Source organism: Ranitomeya variabilis, chromosome 6 (genome assembly GCF_051348905.1).
Source record: "Ranitomeya variabilis isolate aRanVar5 chromosome 6, aRanVar5.hap1, whole genome shotgun sequence".
Taxonomy (NCBI): domain Eukaryota; kingdom Metazoa; phylum Chordata; class Amphibia; order Anura; family Dendrobatidae; genus Ranitomeya; species Ranitomeya variabilis.
Window position 1 is genome coordinate 16,521,914 of NC_135237.1, and position 21,397 is coordinate 16,543,310.

Here is a 21,397-nt window from a genome sequence, read left to right on the forward strand (position 1 = left end):
AGGTCTCGGTAACTCCGCAATCTCTCCCGAGGTCTCGGTAACTCCGCAATCTCTCCCGAGGTCTCGGTAACTCCGCAATCTCTCCCGAGGTCTCGGTAACTCCGCAATCTCTCCCGAGGTCTCGGTAACTCCGCAATCTCTCCCGAGGTCTCGGTAACTCCGCAATCTCTCCCGAGGTCTCGGTAACTCCGCAATCTCTCCCGAGGTCTCGGTAACTCCGCAATCTCTCCCGAGGTCTCGGTAACTCCGCAATCTCTCCCGAGGTCTCGGTAACTCCGCAATCTCTCCCGAGGTCTCGGTAACTCCGCAATCTCTCCCGAGGTCTCGGTAACTCCGCAATCTCTCCCGAGGTCTCGGTAACTCCGCAATCTCTCCCGAGGTCTCGGTAACTCCGCAATCTCTCCCGAGGTCTCGGTAACTCCGCAATCTCTCCCGAGGTCTCGGTAACTCCGCAATCTCTCCCGAGGTCTCGGTAACTCCGCAATCTCTCCCGAGGTCTCGGTAACTCCGCAATCTCTCCCGAGGTCTCGGTAACGCCGCAATCTCTCCCGAGGTCTCGGTAACTTCGCAATCTCTCCCGAGGTCTCGGTAACTCCGCAATCTCTCCCGAGGTCTCGGTAACTCCGCAATCTCTCCCGAGGTCTCGGTAACTCCGCAATCTCTCCCGAGGTCTCGGTAACTCCGCAATCTCTCCCGAGGTCTCGGTAACTCCGCAATCTCTCCCGAGGTCTCGGTAACTCCGCAATCTCTCCCGAGGTCTCGGTAACTCCGCAATCTCTCCCGAGGTCTCGGTAACTCCGCAATCTCTCCCGAGGTCTCGGTAACTCCGCAATCTGTCCAGAGGTCTCGGTAACTCCGCAATCTGTCCAGAGGTCTCGGTAACTCCGCAATCTGTCCAGAGGTTTCGTTAACTCCACAATCTGTCCCGAGGTCTCGGTAACGCCGCAATCTGTCCCGAGGTCTCGGTAACTGCGCAATCTGTCCCAAGGTCTCGGTAACGCCGCAATCTGTCCCGAGGTCTCAGTAACTCCGCAATCTGTCCCGAGGTCTCGGTAACTCCGCAATCTGTCCCGAGGTCTCGGTAACGCCGCAATCTGTCCCAAGGTCTCGGTAACGCCGCAATCTGTCCCGAGGTCTCGGTAACTGCGCAATCTGTCCCGAGGTCTCGGTAACTCCGCAATCTGTCCAGAGGTCTCGGTAACTCCGCTAGCTCTCCTTAGTTTCCAGGACTTTATTAAAGGAAACTCGTCACATTTTTAGTATCTAAGCTGTCCCCAGTGCATTGCTAGTGAACAACCTGCATCACTAACATTTTTTCATTAAACACGGCGCTGTAATCATGTGCAAAAAGAACGTTATATAGTTATATGGTACCTGCTCCATTTTTGCTCAGTCACGAGTGTTGCTGCCCCGTAATTTGATTGATGTTCCGGGTGCGCCGATGTCACTCAAATGCGCTGTAAAATCCAGCACTTGCACAGTGTGTAGCCGCACTTGTGAAGTATCAAGCGTGTAACCGCGCTGCGCAGTGTCGAGCGGGCAGCCATGAATGCTACACATTGCGCAAGCGTGGCTGTCCGTTCCACACTGCGCAAGTGCGGCTCAATGCGACAACTGCGCAAGTGCAACTCCACAAGAGCGGGATTATACAGCGGATTCGAGCGACATCAGCAAAACCCAGAACTTCATTCAAATTTCGTGACTGAACGAAAATGGAGCAGACCCCTATAACTAAAGTACCATATAACTACATAAAGTGCGTTTTGCACACGATTACAGCGCTGTTTTTTATAAATTCTTTATTTAAGAATGTTGGCATAAGCAAAACAACAACAAAGATACATAGAAGAATCAACATTTGGTTTCTTTAAGGGGTACAAAGTTTGAAGGGGCTGGGGGTAGGAAAGAGGGGGAAGAGGAAGGGGAAACAAACGAGAGCAAGAGGGATGAGAGGGAAAGGTAGAAAAGGTAGAAGTGATAGACCGGTTGAGAAATAACCCCTTTTTTTTAGTGCAGAAACTAAAACAGCGCTGTTTTAATAATAAAAAACCATGTTAGTGATGCACATTGCTTCACTAACAATGCACTGGGGACAATTTAGATGCTAAAAATCCCTGTTTATAACCACCTAAATGTCGCTAACGTAACTGACAGCAGATAAGAGAGATTCAACTGTTCCGACTGTAACTCTCTGATCGCAACTGATCCTCTCGGTGCCAGAAGTCTAATACAGCCGGCACCCGCACTGCTACATCACGGCACCCGCACTGCTACATCACGGCACCCGCACTGCTACATCACGGCACCCGCACTGCTACATCACGGCACCCGCACTGCTACATCACGGCACCCGCACTGCTACATCACGGCACCCGCACTGCTACATCACGGCACCCGCACTGCTACATCGCGGCACCCGCACTGCTACATCGCGGCACCCGCACTGCTACACCGCAGCACCCGCACTGCTACATCACGGCACCCGCACTGCTACATCGCGGCACCCGCACTGCTACACCGCGGCACCCGCACTGCTACACCGCGGCACCCGCACTGCTACATCGCGGCACCCGCACTGCTACACCGCGGCACCCGCACTGCTACATCGCGGCACCCGCACTGCTACATCGCGGCACCCGCACTGCTACATCGCGGCACCCGCACTGCTACATCGCGGCACCCGCACTGCTACATCGCGGCACCCGCACTGCTACATCGCGGCACCCGCACTGCTACATCGCGGCACCCGCACTGCTACACCGCGGCACCCGCACTGCTACACCGCGGCACCCGCACTGCTACATCACGGCACCCGCACTGCTACACCGCGGCACCCGCACTGCTACATCGCGGCACCCGCACTGCTACATCGCGGCACCCGCACTGCTACATCGCGGCACCCGCACTGCTACATCGCGGCACCCGCACTGCTACATCGCGGCACCCGCACTGCTACATCGCGGCACCCGCACTGCTACATCGCGGCACCCGCACTGCTACATCGCGGCACCCGCACTGCTACATCGCGGCACCCGCACTGCTACATCACGGCACCCGCACTGCTACATCACGGCACCCGCACTGCTACATCACGGCACCCGCACTGCTACATCACGGCACCCGCACTGCTACATCACGGCACCCGCACTGCTACATCACGGCACCCGCACTGCTACATCACGGCACCCGCACTGCTACATCACGGCACCCGCACTGCTACATCACGGCACCCGCACTGCTACATCACGGCACCCGCACTGCTACATCACGGCACCCGCACTGCTACATCACGGCACCCGCACTGCTACATCACGGCACCCGCACTGCTACATCACGGCACCCGCACTGCTACATCACGGCACCCGCACTGCTACATCACGGCACCCGCACTGCTACATCACGGCACCCGCACTGCTACATCACGGCACTCGCACTGCTACACCACGGCACCCGCACTGCTACATCACGGCACCCGCACTGCTACACCGCGGCACCCGCACTGCTACATCGCGGCACCCGCACTGCTACATCACGGCACTCGCACTGCTACATCACAGCACCCGCACTGCTACATCACGGCACCCGCACTGCTACACCGCGGCACCCGCACTGCTACATCGCGGCACCCGCACTGCTACATCACGGCACTCGCACTGCTACATCACAGCACCCGCACTGCTACATCACGGCACCCGCACTGCTACATCACGGCACCCGCACTGCTACATGAAGCAGATTCTATTCCGGAGCCTACTTCATGGAGTAAGCAGGGGTCACCAAGGGGCTAAAACTTGCTTATTTTACATTTTCCAAGATTTAGACTTACAAATCTTGTGAAAGCTGGTAGAATAAAGGGAAAAAAAACAAAATGAACAAAATGAAGAAAGGAGAAATCTTGTACGTTTTTCATACCTTGTGTAATAGCTTCAGTGGGCGAATCCGTGCGCCGTGCTGTCGCGTTGACTGCTGGGTTTGTCTTCTGCATCCATGATAATATAATGGGGACCTTATAATCTGAAATACAAGAACCAATCACAAAGTAAAAACTGGGTTGAAAAATATCTTATATATAAAAATATCACGGAAATGTCTAACATACTTTAAGTTTTCTGCTTGCTGTCAGTGAATAGGAGCACTGCTCTTCTTCACAGGCCAAAGCCGAAAGTCTAACATTTGATGAAGAAATGTTTCCCATTCACATGAATGTTGTTTATCAAAATATGTATGCCATCACCAAAACCGCATAATCCAGAGGAGCGTAAAGTGACGTAACCCAGGTCTGGACGATTACAGAGATACCAAATGCTATCGGATAGTTTTAGGTTGGTTTTTTTTACTATTTTATTTACATAAACTTTTTTGAAGTTTCAGGAAAAAAAAATAAAATAAAACATTTCTAGCATTTTTTAATCCCTCTCGTCTTTACAGCATTTACTAATCGGGTTCATCAATTTTATATTTTGATTAGTCGGATTTTTATGGACGCAGCGTTACTGAACATACATATTTTTACTTCAATTTGCAATCTTTTGATCACTTATAATACACAGGAATGTAAAAGTTTGGGCACCCCTGGTCAAAATTACTGTTATTGTGAACAGATAAGCAAGTTGAAATGATCTCTGAAAGACCTAAAGATACAGATGACATTTCCCTTGTATTGTAGGCAAAAACAATGAACCACAACTCCAGAGTCTGGTAAATCTTTCTGAAGGTCTTTTGCAGTCAAGCGGGGGTTCTGATTTGCCTCTCTAGCAATCCTTCGAGCAGCTCTCACTGAAATTTTGCTTGGTCTTCCAGACCTTATCTTGACCTCCACTGTTCCTATTAATTACCATTACACGCCATGATGATAAAAGTCTGAAACTAGACGCAGGTAAACTGCATAATAGAGGTATGTGCAAATGCTGACTATTTGGATGCATACATTTCTGCACCATTTCCACATGTATTGGCAGGAAAAACGCAGCATACAATAAGAGCGTTTTTGATGCGTATTTGCATGTGGTTTTGCACAGCAATGAATGATATAGAGCCAGATAATAGACAGACATATAATTGCACAGCCCCTCAACAGAATATAAAGTTGCACCCTGGGGAGCTGATTGCACAGCTTTTATGATTAAATAAATAAATGAAAAAAATGATGTGGAGTCTCACCTGGGAAGGTCCATGGTTATTGGGCCCTTCCCAGCCTAAAAATACCGGCCCACAGCCGCCCCAGAAGTGGCGCATCACATTAGATACGCCAATTCTGGTGCTTCGCCTTGGCTCTTCCGATGACCTGGTGCGGTGGCAATCAGGGTAATGGGGCTTGGGGTTGATGTCAGCTGTGACTTGTCCAAAAACGCAGCTGATGCTAGTAATGGAGAGGCGTCTGTCAGACACCGACGTTACTGACCCAGTAAGAAAAACACACACAATTCTTTATTGAAAGAAACAGCCCCCAACACTTTTCCTCAATCACCAATTAGAACGAAAAGTCCCCACTTGTCCAGAGAGAAGGGTGATCAGGAGTGTGAGCAGCGGTGACCTCACCAACATCGCTGCTTATCAGACGCTCCTGATCACTCTTAAGCTCTGGACTACGGCGGACCGGCGTGAGGACTTTTATAATAAAGTGATGAATGAGGGACAGTGTCGTTATTATTTCTCTGTGTTTATTTGTGGACTATGTTGGATTCGGTGGACTAAATGGAACCTGCGCATTCGCATTGATCAAGTTGTATTGGACTATCAGAAGAGGTGCTGGTGGCCACGGACGAGCCACAGCTGGACCCAGGTCCTGAAAATCGTATGCCTCGATTGTAATAACTATATCTAGTTTATACTGTGGAAGGGAGTCCCTCCGGCACCATATACCCTGAGGGGCCATGTTCGGGTTGGCTCACCACTACGGACTTAAGTGTTTAATTGATGGAGAATATGGCTCAGTGATCAAATGCACAGCACCACTCACTGTCTATGGGACCAACAGAGAAGCAGGGTGCACATACATGACCATGGCTCCTTCTGGGGTCTCAGTGTTGGATAAATGCTCAGGTCTTATGGTGACAACCTCTTTACACTTCCAGCGCTGCAGGGAACAAGAACTTACTGAGAAAGATGAAATGTTCATAGTTTTCTCTCATCACTTCCATATACAGAGCCCTCTGCTGGGCATTCAGCATGTCCCATTCTTCTCCAGAAAATATTATGGCAACGTCATCGAAGGTGACCGGACTCTGCAAAAAAAGAAAAATGGAACCGTAACAGGGACGTCATAGAGGTATATGGCCTGTACTGTATTACAGACGTCACAAAGAGGCGTCATAGAGCGCGCCGGTCGTATCCCCACATGAGTCCAGGACTGGAACTCGGACGGCACCGACACTGCTCGCCACAAGAAGTAGTAGGCAGCTGCAGCACACGACGCCTGTAAGGTGAAGGTGGCGCAGTCTGCGGGCGCTCGATGCCTGCGTGCCCGTGTCAGAGCCCATTAGGGGATGGTCACACACTGCTCACAGACATGCGACTTGTTTTGCAGCAGGTGCATGGATTTATGCGGCCACCATGAAAAGAAAATTCTGCCCTAAATATTACACACCTGAACACATCATATATAAAAGCCACAGACATCACTCGTGCTACAGAGGATCAAATCCCCGAAATTATAGAAATATAGACCGGCGTTAAAAACTACAAAAAGATCAACAGATAAAGAAGATAAAAAAAGTTACAGCTCTTAAAAGTGGGGCGGGTGGGACAGCGGGGCAAAAACAAAAATTGTCCCAGTAAGGAAATAAAAGAGAACTAAAGAGAAGAGGGTTTTCCAACACGTTTTCATTACTGACCAACGATCAATAGATAATAAAGAAGAAAAGTGTTAATTCCCGGCCTAAAGCCCGGCCCTGTGCGCAGCACCGCAACCAGACAAGCCCCCCGAACGGCCGCCAGAAAAACCCGATGTGACGGCTGTTAAAGGATTATATAAGATTCCCAAGTAGCGGGCGCCAAAATAAACCCGTAAAGGGGCAAATAATATTGACGGCCAATCCATGGTCAGTTTTGGCCCAACACCCAGTAGCCCCGTCTGATCGGCTCTGGCAGCGGCTCCTACTCAAGAGCTGCAGATCGTGGAAGAGCCAAGTGTCAGACCCCCAGAATCCGAGGACTGACCCCAGAGACGGCTCCTCGATATCGTCAGCCCATCGATATCGTCAGCCCTAGCCACCCACATTACACCGCTTTCTCACTCGTCAGCCGCTTCTCACATCCGCCCCACACCTTTCGCTGCCATAACTTGTTTTAATAGGCCAGAGTCGCCTGCCCTGGGTGACTCACTAGTACACACACCATCCAGCTTGCCCATGAACCTGATCGGTACTCTTCTTGCACTATGACATACACAGGGTAACACCCAGGCAATACTTTCCCTCTTTGAGATTGTGGGCACATTTAGAACAGCATCATGCATTTAATACATGAAAAGAAGTATAATGCTTAAAAAGGTCACAAAAAATATTTAAAAAAATAAGGGTGCATGCCCACCATCAGGAACTGCTGCGGGTTTGACCCTGCGTATTTATGCAGCGGCCAGCATAGCCCACTATGCACGCACAGACGCCGGCGGATCGCCCGCGGACACCAAAACGCTTCTGGCATGGATGGATGGACAGACATTGTTCCCCCAAATGCACATTGGACCCCCTGAGGTTTTGGTTCATCTGATTGAGCCACGTTATTCGCTAATCCTCAAACTGAGTATATGTCCTGATGAGCAGATTACAGGAGAAAAGCGGCAAGAAACAGACTGAATAGCTCCATGGTTTCATACATGCTCTTTAATATTGGGGTGATAAGTCACTATTGAGTATTGGGCAATAGTTACTTGAGAGTATAAGGACCGTGCATCTCCCCATGGTCCGGGGGTACAGAGAATAGTTGTATTTTTCACCCCTTATAATAACCTGTATTTGGGCACTACACCCATGTGGAAACTATTGATGATCCAGGAGGTTACGATATTGGGAACAAGTGCTGTACATTTAATGATTGTGGTCTTCAGATATCTGTTTTCCATTGGGACCTTCCTGTTGTGCCACACAAAATAAAAATACTATTTGACCAGACTGCACTCAGATTCCAGACCCTCCAGCCCGGCCCAAATGTGTTCTGGGCACTAGAACTGGCATCAAAGTGGGCAAATATTCAAATCTGTGGAAATTGGCTGTTTGCCCGCTTTGATGCCAGTTCTGATGGGCCGGGCTGCAGTGACCTGAATTTGACGCGGCCATCACTATCGGTGTAACGGTGGCGAGAGATCAGTGGCCCATAGTCATTTAACCCTTTCAATAACGCTCCTCAGTGCCCACTTTGATGCCCATTTTTATAGCTGGTTTTAAGTGTGTTCCCATCAGGGCCCCTCGCTGCAGGGTATTTTATCATTGTATTTTTGTCATTAAACCTGTAAAAGACAGAAAAAAAGAAACTGAATAAAGTGGACGAATAAGAAACCAACTTCAGCATCGTGGTACAGTCTATGGTGGCTGTAAGATGTATATACATGTACAATATATAGGCGCAGTATACAGGCGCTGTACATACAATATATAGGCGCAGTATACAGGCGCTGTACATACAATATATAGGCGCAGTATACAGGCGCTGTACATACAGTATATAGGCGCTTTGCACTGCATACAGGTGCAGTATACAGTCACTGTAGATAGGTGATGTATACAGGTGCAGTACATAAGTGCAGTATATATGCACTGTATATAGGTGATACAGTATATAGGCGCTGTGCACTGCATATAGGTGCAGTATATAGGTACTACAGTATATAGGTGCAGTACATAGGAGCTGGCCAGTGTATATAGGTGATACAGTATATAGAAGCTGGGCACTGTATATGGGTGCAGTATATAGAAGCTGGGCAGTATATATAGGTGATACAGTATATAGGTGCAGTATATAGAGGCTGGGCAGTGTATACAGATTATACAGTATGGAAACAGGAACAAATGGGCTACTTGCACAGCGAACAAGTCTGTAGGAACATGTTCACACACCACCAAGAAACTTGAAGACACAAAAGAGCACAGTAATCCGCAAGTAAAAGTTTCAAAAAATCACAGTAATCCGCAAGTGCTAGTAAAAAGATGTAAAGAACAGGGTATTTGGTCAACCAAATACCCTGTTCTTTACATCTTTTTACTAGCACTTGCGGATTACTGTGATTTTTTGAAACTGAGTGTTTTTGGTTTTACTGTGCTCTTTTGTGTCTTCAAGGTTATACAGTATATAGGTGAAGTATATAGAAGCTGGGCAGTGTATATAGGTGCAGTATATACACTGTGTTCCAAATGATTCTGCACAGAGTTTAGGAGTGATAAGGTTAGAATTTTTTGTTTGCCATTTAATCTCATTGATGGTGATGTGTGTCAGGACTGAATTGCAGATACCTGTGCACATTAGTTTGGCCGGTGTGTCCAAATAAAGGCAAGACTACTTAAGAAGGCTGTTCCACATTATTAAGCAGCCTACATTTTTGGCCAAAATGGGAAAGAAAAAGGATGTGTCGGCTGCTGAGAAGCAACAAATTGTGGAGTATTTAGGTCAAGGCATGACTACAATCAACATTGCCAAGACACTTCATCGTGATCATCGCACAATCAAGAAGTATGTAGCTGATTCCCGGCACACACGTGTGCGTGCTGATAAGGAAAAATTGAGGACTCTTTCCAACAGGCAATTGTGTAAGGTTAAAAGAGCAGCTGCAAAAATGCCTTGTCATAGCAGCAGACAAGTTTTTGAAGCTGCTGGTGCCTCCAACGTCCCCAGAACAACAAGATGCAGGGTCCTTCAGAGGCTTGCAGCTGTGCGTAAGCCATCCTGTCCACCACCTCTATCCACTGCACACAAGCAGAAACGGCTCCAGTGGGCCAAACGATACATGAAGACTGACTTCCAAACTGTTGTGTTCACCGATGAGTGCCGTGCAACGCTCGATGGTCCAGATGGATGGAGTGGAGGATGGCTGGTTGATGGACACCCCATGAAAACACGGCTAAGGCGCCAACAAGGAGGAGGTGGAGTAATGTTTTGGGCTGGAATCATGGGGAGAGAGATTGTCGGCCCCTTTATGATCCCTGAAGGGGTAAAGATGAACTCCATAATCTATGTGGAGTTTCTAAAACAACACTTCCTGCCATGGTTCAAGAGGAAGAACCGTGCTTTCCGCAGCAAGATCATTTTCATGCATGATAATGCACCGTCTCATGCTGCAAAAAACACATCTGCATCTCTGGCTGCTATGGGCATAAAAGAGGACAAACTTATGGTGTGGCCACCATCTTCCCCTGACCTCAACCCCATTGAGAACCTCTGGAGCATCATCAAAAGGAGTGTCTGTGATGGCGGGAGGCAGTTCACATCTAAGCAACAGCTCTGGGAGGGGATTCTGTCCACATGCAAAACAATTGGAGCAGAAACCATCCAAAAACTGACAAATTCAATGGACGAGAGAGTTCAGAAGCTTCTTTCCAACAAGGGGTCCTATGTGCAAATGTCACATCACCTGGAATAAAGGTTTCACCTGAAAACTGTTTGATTTCATTTTGTAATAAGCTGAGTGCATACAATAAGATACGGCCTTCCCAAAACCCTGTCTGATGACAAATGCACACTTAGCAGGATGGCAGCAGGCCTCCACTAATACAGGCTAGGAGCGGCACATGTGCAAACTACTTGATAAGAACAACCACCCCCACCCTCCAAACATTGCAGGGGTTGGCTGCCTAGTAGAAAAAATGCACATTGATATAACTCACAGAAAAACCCAGAAAAACCTAAGGCTACTTTCACACTAGCGTTTTTTTCAATACGTCGCAATGCGTCGTTTTGGCAAAAAAACGCATCCTGCAAAAGTGCTTGCAGGATGCGGTTTTTTTCACATTGACTAACATTAGCGACGCATTTGCGACGCATTGACACATGTCGCAACCGTCGTGAGACGGTTGCGCCGTGTTGTGGCGGTCCGCCGGGAGCAAAAAACGTTACATGTAACGTTTTTTGCTGCCGACGGTCCGCTTTTTCCGACCGCGCATGCGCGGCCGGAACTCCGCCCCCACCTCCCCGCACCTCACATTGGGGCAGCGGATGCGCTGGAAAAATGCATCCGCTGCCCCCGTTGTGCGGCGCAGAGAACACTAGCGTCGCTAACCTCGGCCCGACGCTAGTGTGAAAGAAGCCTAACCAACATAGAGGCCTGGCCACATCCTGCAAAAAAGGATATGATATAGTGCAAAAAAAAGGCCTCTATGTTGGTTAGGTTTTTCTGGGTTTTTCTGTGAGTTATATCAATGTGCATTTTTTCTACTAGGCAGCCAACCCCTGCAATGTTTGGAGGGTGGGGGTGGTTGTTCTTATGAAGTAGTTTGCACATGTGCCGCTCCTAGCCTGTATCAGTGGAGGCCTGCTGCATCCTGCTAAGTGTGCATTTGTCATCAGACAGGGTTTTGGGAAGTAAATAAAAAAAAAGGTTGAAAACTCTGCTGTGCATAATAATTTGGAACATGCATTTTGAGTGTTTATTTTTTTTTTTAAAGAACCTGTTTTCATAGGCAGCTTGTTCCAAAACATTGCAATTATACTAGAATAGTAGATGACTGGAAAATAACAATGACTGCAATTCAGATAGGTAATTTAGAGAAAATAGGAGGAAATATTATTTGCAGAATAATTTGGAACACAGTGTAGGTGAAGTATATAGAAGCTGGGCAGTGTATATAGGTGAAAGTATATAGGTGCAGTATATAGAGGCTGGGCAGTGTATATAGGTGGTACAGTACATAGGTGCAGCATATAGGAGCTGGGCAGTGTATATAGGTGAAAGTATATAGGTGCAGTGTATGTAGGTGGTACAGTATATAGGTGCAGTATACAGGAGCTGGGCAGTGTATATAGGTGGTACAGTACATAGGTGCAGTATACAGAAGCTGGGCAGTGTATATAGGTGGTACAGTACATAGGTGCAATATACAGAAGCTGGGCAGTGTATGTAGGTGGTACAGTATATAGGTGCAGTATACAGAAGCTGGGCAGTGTATATAGGTAGTACAGAATATAGGTGCAGTATACAGAAGCTGGGCAGTGTATATAGGTGCAGTATACAGAAGCTGGGCACTGTATATAGGCGATACAGTATATAGGTGCAGTATACAGAAGATGGGCAGTATATATAGGTGATACAGTATATAGGTGCAGTATATAGAGGCTGGGCAGTGTATATAGGTGATACAGTACATAGGTGCAGTAAATAGAAGCTGGGCAGTGTATATAGGCGATACAGTATCTAGGTGCAGTATATAGGAGCTGGGCAGTGTATATACAGTAGGTGATACAGTATATAGGTCATACAGTATATAGGTGCAGTAAATAGAAGCTGGGCACTGTATATAGGTGATACAGCATATAGGTGCAGTATATAGGCACTGGGCAGTGTATATAGGTGATACAGTATATAGGAGCTGGGCACTGTATATAGGTGATACAGTATATAGGTGCAGTATACAGGAGCTGGGCAGTGTATATAGGTGGTACAGTATATAGGTGCAGTATACAGGAGCTGGGCAGTGTATATAGGTGCAGTATACAGAAGCTGGGTAGTGTATGTAGGTGGTACAGTATATAGGTGCAGTATACAGAAGCTGGGCAGTGTATATAGGTAGTACAGAATATAGGTGCAGTATACAGAAGCTGGGCAGTGTATATAGGTGGTACAGTATATAGGTGCAGTATACAGAAGCTGGGCACTGTATATAGGTGATACAGTATATAGGTGCAGTATACAGAAGATGGGCAGTATATATAGGTGATACAGTATATAGGTGCAGTATATGGAGGCTGGGCAGTGTATATAGGTGATACAGTACATAGGTGCAGTAAATGGAAGCTGGGCAGTGTATATAGGTGATACAGTATCTAGGTGCAGTATATAGGAGCTGGGCAGTGTATATACAGTAGGTGATACAGTATATAGGTGCAGTATATAGGTGATACAGTATATAGGTGCAGTAAATAGAAGCTGGGCACTGTATAAAGGTGATACAGCATATAGGTGCAGTATATAGGCGCTGGGCAGTGTATATAGGTGATACAGTATATAGGAGCTGGGCACTGTATATGGGTGATACAGTATATAGGTGCAGTATACAGGAGCTGGGCAGTGTATATAGGTGCAGTATACAGAAGCCGGGCAGTGTATGTAGGTGGTACAGTATATAGGTGCAGTATACAGGAGCTGGGCAGTGTATATAGGTGGTACAGTATATAGGTGCAGTATACAGGAGCTGGGCAGTGTATATAGGTGAAGTATACAGAAGCTGGGCAGTGTATGTAGGTGGTACAGTATATAGGTGCAGTATACAGGAGCTGGGCAGTGTATATAGGTGGTACAGTATATAGGTGCAGTATACAGGAGCTGGGCAGTGTATATAGGTGGTACAGTATATAGGTGCAGTATATAGAGGCTGGGCAGTGTATATCGGTGATACAGTACATAGGTGCAGTAAATAGAAGCTGGGCAGTGTATATAGGCGATACAGTATCTAGGTGCAGTATATAGGAGCTGGGCAGTGTATATACAGTAGGTGATACAGTATATAGGTCATACAGTATATAGGTGCAGTAAATAGAAGCTGGGCACTGTATATAGGTGATACAGCATATAGGTGCAGTATATAGAGGCTGGGCAGTGTATATAGGTGATACAGTACATAGGTGCAGTAAATAGAAGCTGGGCAGTGTATATAGGCGATACAGTATCTAGGTGCAGTATATAGGAGCTGGGCAGTGTATATACAGTAGGTGATACAGTATATAGGTCATACAGTATATAGGTGCAGTAAATAGAAGCTGGGCACTGTATATAGGTGATACAGCATATAGGTGCAGTATATAGGCACTGGGCAGTGTATATAGGTGATACAGTATATAGGTGCAGTATACAGGAGCTGGGCAGTGTATATAGGTGGTACAGTATATAGGTGCAGTATACAGGAGCTGGGCAGTGTATATAGGTGCAGTATACAGAAGCTGGGTAGTGTATGTAGGTGGTACAGTATATAGGTGCAGTATACAGAAGCTGGGCAGTGTATATAGGTAGTACAGAATATAGGTGCAGTATACAGAAGCTGGGCAGTGTATATAGGTGGTACAGTATATAGGTGCAGTATACAGAAGCTGGGCACTGTATATAGGTGATACAGTATATAGGTGCAGTATACAGAAGATGGGCAGTATATATAGGTGATACAGTATATAGGTGCAGTATATGGAGGCTGGGCAGTGTATATAGGTGATACAGTACATAGGTGCAGTAAATGGAAGCTGGGCAGTGTATATAGGTGATACAGTATCTAGGTGCAGTATATAGGAGCTGGGCAGTGTATATACAGTAGGTGATACAGTATATAGGTGCAGTATATAGGTGATACAGTATATAGGTGCAGTAAATAGAAGCTGGGCACTGTATAAAGGTGATACAGCATATAGGTGCAGTATATAGGCGCTGGGCAGTGTATATAGGTGATACAGTATATAGGAGCTGGGCACTGTATATGGGTGATACAGTATATAGGTGCAGTATACAGGAGCTGGGCAGTGTATATAGGTGCAGTATACAGAAGCCGGGCAGTGTATGTAGGTGGTACAGTATATAGGTGCAGTATACAGGAGCTGGGCAGTGTATATAGGTGGTACAGTATATAGGTGCAGTATACAGGAGCTGGGCAGTGTATATAGGTGAAGTATACAGAAGCTGGGCAGTGTATGTAGGTGGTACAGTATATAGGTGCAGTATACAGGAGCTGGGCAGTGTATATAGGTGGTACAGTATATAGGTGCAGTATACAGGAGCTGGGCAGTGTATATAGGTGGTACAGTATATAGGTGCAGTATACAGGAGCTGGGCAGTGTATATAGGTGGTACAGTATATAGGAGCTGGGCCGTGTATATACAGTAGGTGATACAGTATATAGGTGCAGTATATAGGTGATACAGTATCTAGGTGCAGTAAATAGAAGCTGGGCAGTGTATATAGGCGATACAGTATCTAGGTGCAGTATATAGGAGCTGGGCAGTGTATATACAGTAGGTGATACAGTATATAGGTGCAGTAAATAGAAGCTGGGCACTGTATATAGGTGATACAGTATATAGGTGCAGTATATAGGCGCTGGGCAGTGCATATAGGTGATACAGTATATGGGTGCAGTATATAGAGGCTGGGCACCGTATATAGGTGATACAGTATCTAGGTGCAGTATACAGGAGCTGGGCAGTGTATATAGGTGGTACAGTATATAGGTGCAGTATACAGGAGCTGGGCAGTGTATATAGGTGATACAGTATATAGGTGCAGTATATAGAAGCTGGGCAGTGTATATAGGTGCAGTATACAGGAGCTGGGCAGTGTATATAGGTGATACAGTATATAGGTGCAGTATACAGGAGCTGGGCAGTGTATATAGGTGGTACAGTATATAGGTGCAGTATATAGAGGCTGGGCAGTGTATATAGGTGATACAGTATATAGGTGCAGTATATAAGAGCTGGGCACTGTACATAGGTGATACAGTATATAGGTGCAGTTTACAGGAGCTGGGCAGTGTATATAGGTGGTGCAGTATATAGGCGCTGGGCAGTGTATATAGGTGATACAGTATATAGGTGCAGTATATAGAGGCTGGGCACCGTATATAGGTGATACAGTATATAGGTGCAGTTTACAGGAGCTGGGCAGTGTATATAGGTGCAGTATATAGAGGCTGGGCAGTGTATATAGGTGGTACAGTACATAGGTGCAGTATACAGGAGCTGGGCACTGTATATAGGTGATACAGTATATAGGTGCAGTATACAGGAGCTGGGCAGTGTATATAGGTGCAGTATATAGAGGCTGGGCAGTGTATATAGGTGGTACAGTACATAGGTGCAGTATACAGGAGCTGGGCACTGTATATAGGTGATACAGTATATAGGTGCAGTATACAGGAGCTGGGCAGTGTATATAGGTGCAGTATATAGAGGCTGGGCAGTGTATATAGGTGGTACAGTACATAGGTGCAGTATACAGGAGCTGGGCACTGTATATAGGTGATACAGTATATAGGTGCAGTTTACAGGAGCTGGGCAGTGTATATAGGTGATACAGTATATAGGTGCAGTATACAGGAGCTGGGCACTGTATATAGGTGATACAGTATATAGGTGCAGTATATAGAGGCTGGGCACCGTATATAGGTGATACAGTATATAGGTGCAGTTTACAGGAGCTGGGCAGTGTATATAGGTGCAGTATATAGAGGCTGGGCAGTGTATATAGGTGGTACAGTACATAGGTGCAGTATACAGGAGCTGGGCACTGTATATAGGTGATACAGTATATAGGTGCAGTATACAGGAGCTGGGCAGTGTATATAGGTGCAGTATATAGAGGCTGGGCAGTGTATATAGGTGGTACAGTACATAGGTGCAGTATACAGGAGCTGGGCACTGTATATAGGTGCAGTTTACAGGAGCTGGGCAGTGTATATAGGTGATACAGTATATAGGTGCAGTATACAGGAGCTGGGCACTGTATATAGGTGATACAGTATATAGGTGCAGTATATAGAGGCTGGGCACCGTATATAGGTGATACAGTATATAGGTGCAGTTTACAGGAGCTGGGCAGTGTATATAGGTAGTACAGAATATAGGTGCAGTATACAGAAGCTGGGCAGTGTATATAGGTGATACAGTATATAGGTGCAGTATACAGGAGCTGGGCACTGTATATAGGTGATACAGTATATAGGTGCAGTATACAGGAGCTGGGCACTGTATATAGGTGATACAGTATATAGGTGCAGTATATAAGAGCTGTGCACTGTACATAGGTGATACAGTATATAGGTGCAGTTTACAGGAGCTGGGCAGTGTATATAGGTGCAGTATATAGAGGCTGGGCAGTGTATATAGGTGGTACAGTACATAGGTGCAGTATACAGGAGCTGGGCACTGTATATAGGTGATACAGTATATAGGTGCAGTATACAGGAGCTGGGCAGTGTATATAGGTGCAGTATATAGAGGCTGGGCAGTGTATATAGGTGGTACAGTACATAGGTGCAGTATACAGGAGCTGGGCACTGTATATAGGTGATACAGTATATAGGTGCAGTATACAGGAGCTGGGCAGTGTATATAGGTGATACAGTATATAGGTGCAGTATATAGAGGCTGGGCACTGTATATAGGTGATACAGTATATAGGTGCAGTATATAGAGGCTGGGCACCGTATATAGGTGATACAGTATATAGGTGCAGTGTATAGGAGCTGGGCAGTGTATATAGGTAGTACAGAATATAGGTGCAGTATACAGAAGCTGGGCAGTGTATATAGGTGATACAGTATATAGGTGCAGTGTATAGGAGCTGGGCAGTGTATATAGGAGATGTACGTACATCCTACACTGGATATTATACACCAGGGGACTTCTCTTCCACCCCTGGCTCCCAGTCTGCGGCACATTAGGGTGTGAGCTCTGCGGATCAGGTCGTCACTCACCTGCGCACAGGGATTCCCCGCCATGACTCCGGAGGAGCACTAGAGGGTCGCGGATGAGACCCCCGTGTAACAAACACACACAGCCGGAATAATGGGAACTAACGGTCACAGCAGGAAGAAAGTTTTACAATGCGCGGCCCCATCAACGTTGGCCGTAAAGTGCGCTCCCTGACTGCTGCAAACTGTACGTAGGGCGCATGAGCGAAGACTGTCCGGAGCTGGCCCCGCCCCCCTCAGTGGCACTGGCGCTGGACTGAGAGCGAGGAAAAGACACGAGGAGGAAAGTGAAAGGAGAGGAGAGTGTGAGGAGAATACAAGACCAGAGAGAGGAGGATAACAAGGGGAGACACCAGGGAGAGGAGGATAACAAGGGGAGACACCAGGGAGAGGAGGATAACAAGGGGAGACACCAGGGAGAGGAGGATAACAAGGGGGAGACCCCAGAGAGAGGAGGATAACAAGGGGAGACACCAGAGAGAGGAGGATAACAAGGGGGAGACCCCAGAGAGAGGAGGATAACAAGGGGAGACACCACAGAGAGGAGGATAACAAGGGGAGACACCATAGAGTGGAGGATAACAAGGGGGAGACCCCAGAGAGAGGAGGATAACAAGGGGAGACACCACAGAGAGGAGGATAACAAGGGGAGACACCAGAGAGAAGAGGATAACAAGGGGAGAACCCAGAGAGAGGAGGATAACAAGGGGAGACACCACAGAGTGGAGGATAACAAGGGGGAGACCCCAGAGAGAGGAGGATAACAAGGGGAGACACCACAGAGAGGAGGATAACAAGGGGAGACACCACAGAGAGGAGGATAACAAGGGGAGACACCACAGAGAGGAGGATAACAAGGGGAGACACCAGAGAGAGGAGGATAACAAGGGGGAGACCCCAGAGAGGAGGATAACAAGGGGAGACACCAGAGAGAGGAGGATAACAAGGGGGAGACCCCAGAGAGGAGGATGACAAGGGGAGACACCAGGGAGAGGAGGGTGTGAGGAGAATACAAGGAGACCAGAGAGAGGAGGATAACAAGGGGAGACACCAGGGAGAGGAGGGTGTGAGGAGAATACAAGGAAAGGAGACCAGAGAGAGGAGGATAACAAGGGGAGACACCAGAGAGAGGAGGATAACAATGGGGAGAACCCAGAGAGAGGGGGATAACAAAGGGGAGACCCCAGAGAGAAGAGGATAACAAGGGGGAGACCCCAGAGAGAGGAGGATTGTCACGCTATGGTATGAACTATATAAGTAGTTTCTCTTGTTAGAAAGCTGTGGGCTAAAAAGCCCCCCCTTCCCTTTCACTCAGCCAAGAGCTGCCTTGCCAATGTACATGGGGGAAGAGCGTTTTATTGCCTAAAGGAATTTCTACGACCAGGTTAGAATCTTCCTCCAGCAAGAACTGGATTCTAAGTCTCTAGAACACATGGAAGTTCTTTGTTTTGTTTTTGTAAGATATTACGCAAACCGTTTACGATAAGAACACGAAAATATATATTCTTATTCTCCCTCGATGGATCTACCCATCACTCTAAACACGGGCGTCTAACTCCATCTGGTAAAGAAGTAGGGATTTCTCGGTAAATATGTATCCCAGATAGGACATATTTGATCTCATTAGACTGCCAGCGATAATCCGAGATGAATGCTGGGTTTGTTATGACTATGACACGTTTTGTAGCGGAGTTATAGAAATTAGATATAGGTTAGGGAAAAAGTTAACTGAAGAGGTAGGAGGGACGAGGTGATCCAACCCCTTTCTGGGATGTTACAGGCTCCAGCTCTAACTGTCTGCCCAGATCCCCAGCTGAGGCTTCTTGTCTTTTCCTGGAGAGCCCTGAGCACGTCCAATGAGCTGGGACATATGGTTGCATCGAAGCTGGTGGTGGCACTACCGTGTGCAGGCCTTTGGGTGTTGTAGCGATTGCGGCTTGATAATTATTGTTCCTGCCTGAGCGGGAGTAGTTTATTGCGTCACTGCAGCGTGCCCAATAGCCAGTACATAGCAGGCAGCCTTTCTGGCGACTAATTACCCTAGGTGCAGTACTTTGCAGCGTTTGCTGCACTCCCTCAAGAACAAGATGGTGACTATGAGGCCATCAAGCAGGCCCTCATAGCCAAGTACCAGCTTACACCCGAGGTGTACCGTAAAAAGTTCCGGACCCTCCAACGTGGCCCACACGACAGTTACAGTGATGTGGTGCATGGACTGGGGACCCACTTTGACCAGTGGACCCAAGGACTGTCAGTGACCACCTTTGCACAGCTGCGAGACCTGATGATCAAAGACCAGTTCTTCCATCTTTGCCCAGCTGAGGTGCGACAGTTCGTGATGGACAGAGAACCACAAGACGTGACGAAAGCAGCGCAGATTGCCGATGCCTATGAGGCCAACCGTAGATCGGAAGTGCGGAAGCCAGTCACCACCAGCTGGAGAGGGGGTAAGCCTGCAGCCAACGCCAGTACCCCTGCCAGCCAACACTCCAGAGGTCCTGTTCCCGTGGCCAACAGCACCAGACCTACCACCGAACTTCGCCAGTGTTACCACTGCAGGCAGCCTGGTCATATCCCAACTGTCCAAACAAGCAGAAGAACCTCCCAGCCAAGGCCCCAGGGCCTAAGGCCATGTTCACACGCTGCGGGTTCCTCTGCGGGTTAATCCCGCAGCGGAATTGAAAATCTGCAGGGCAAAACCGCTGTGGTTATCCCTGCAGATTTATCGCGGTTTGTTCCGCGGTTTCCGCTGCGGGATTACTCCTATACTATTGATGCTGCATATGCAGCAATATGCAGCATCAATAGTAATGTAAAAAATAATAAAAATTGGCTATACTCACCCTCTGACGTCGCGATCTCCCCGGCGCTGCAAGCGGCTGTGCCGACAAGGACCTTCGTGACGTCACGGTCATGTGACCGCGGCGTCATCACGGTCATGTGACCGCGACGTCACCACAGGTCCTGTTCGGCACAGCAACTGAGACCGGACGGCCGCGGGCAGCGCTGAGAGGTGGGTATAGCTTCATTTTTTATTTTAATTCTTTTTTTTACACTATTTTATGGTTCCCAGGGCCTGGAGGAGAGTCTCCTCTCCACCCCGGGTACCACCCGCACATTATCCGCTTACTTCCCGCAACGTGGGCACAGCCCCATGCGGGAAGTAAGCGGTTCAATGCATTCCTATGGGTGCAGAATCGCAGCGATTCTGCACAAAGAAGTGACATGCTGCGGGTTGTAAACCGCTACGTTTCTGCGCGGTTTTTCCCGCAGCATGTGCACTGCGGTTTGCGGTTTCCATAGGGTTTACATGTTAATGTAAACGCTATGGAAACTGCTGCGGACCCGCAGCATCAAAATCGCGGCGGTTCCGCGGTAAAAACCGCAGCGTGTGAACATGGCCTAATGCAGCAGTTCTTTTGGTGGGTGGTGTGGTTGGGAGGGTGTGTGATAACGTACAGCACGTCACTGTGGGAGGTCATGTTGCTACAGGCCTCAAGGACACCGGGGCTGAACGAACCATCATCCGACCCGAACTGGCGGCCCCTGAAGAAATCATTCCGGGGAAAACCCTAACTGTCACTGGGATTGGGGGCATCAGCTGTCCCTTACCGATGGCCCGGGTTTATATTGATTGGGGTGCTGGGAGCGGGGTGAAGGAAGTGGGGCTGTCTGATAATTTGCCCACTGATGTTTTGTTGGGGACTGATTTGGGGAGGTTGGTTGCATACTACGTCACTGACACCCCTCCCCAATCTGCTAATAATGGTAACGTTAACCCCGATGTTGATGATGGGAAATC

The 21,397-nt window shown here is 47.8% G+C and overlaps 1 protein-coding gene across 1 annotated transcript in view; it reads right to left on the bottom strand.

Annotated features, from left to right (window-relative positions):
* The window catches only part of LOC143781365 (uncharacterized), a 33,881-nt gene extending 16,080 nt beyond the window's left edge, over positions 1–17,801 (bottom strand). Inside the window, exons 1-3 of the mRNA XM_077267936.1 lie at positions 17,599–17,801; positions 6,098–6,224; positions 3,913–4,014 (exon numbers count right to left, since the gene is read on the bottom strand). Coding sequence (XP_077124051.1) covers positions 3,913–4,014; positions 6,098–6,224; positions 17,599–17,622 — 253 coding nt within the window. The 5' untranslated portion in view covers positions 17,623–17,801. The remainder of the gene's footprint in view (positions 1–3,912; positions 4,015–6,097; positions 6,225–17,598) is intronic.
* Positions 17,802–21,397: the final 3,596 nt, after the last annotated feature.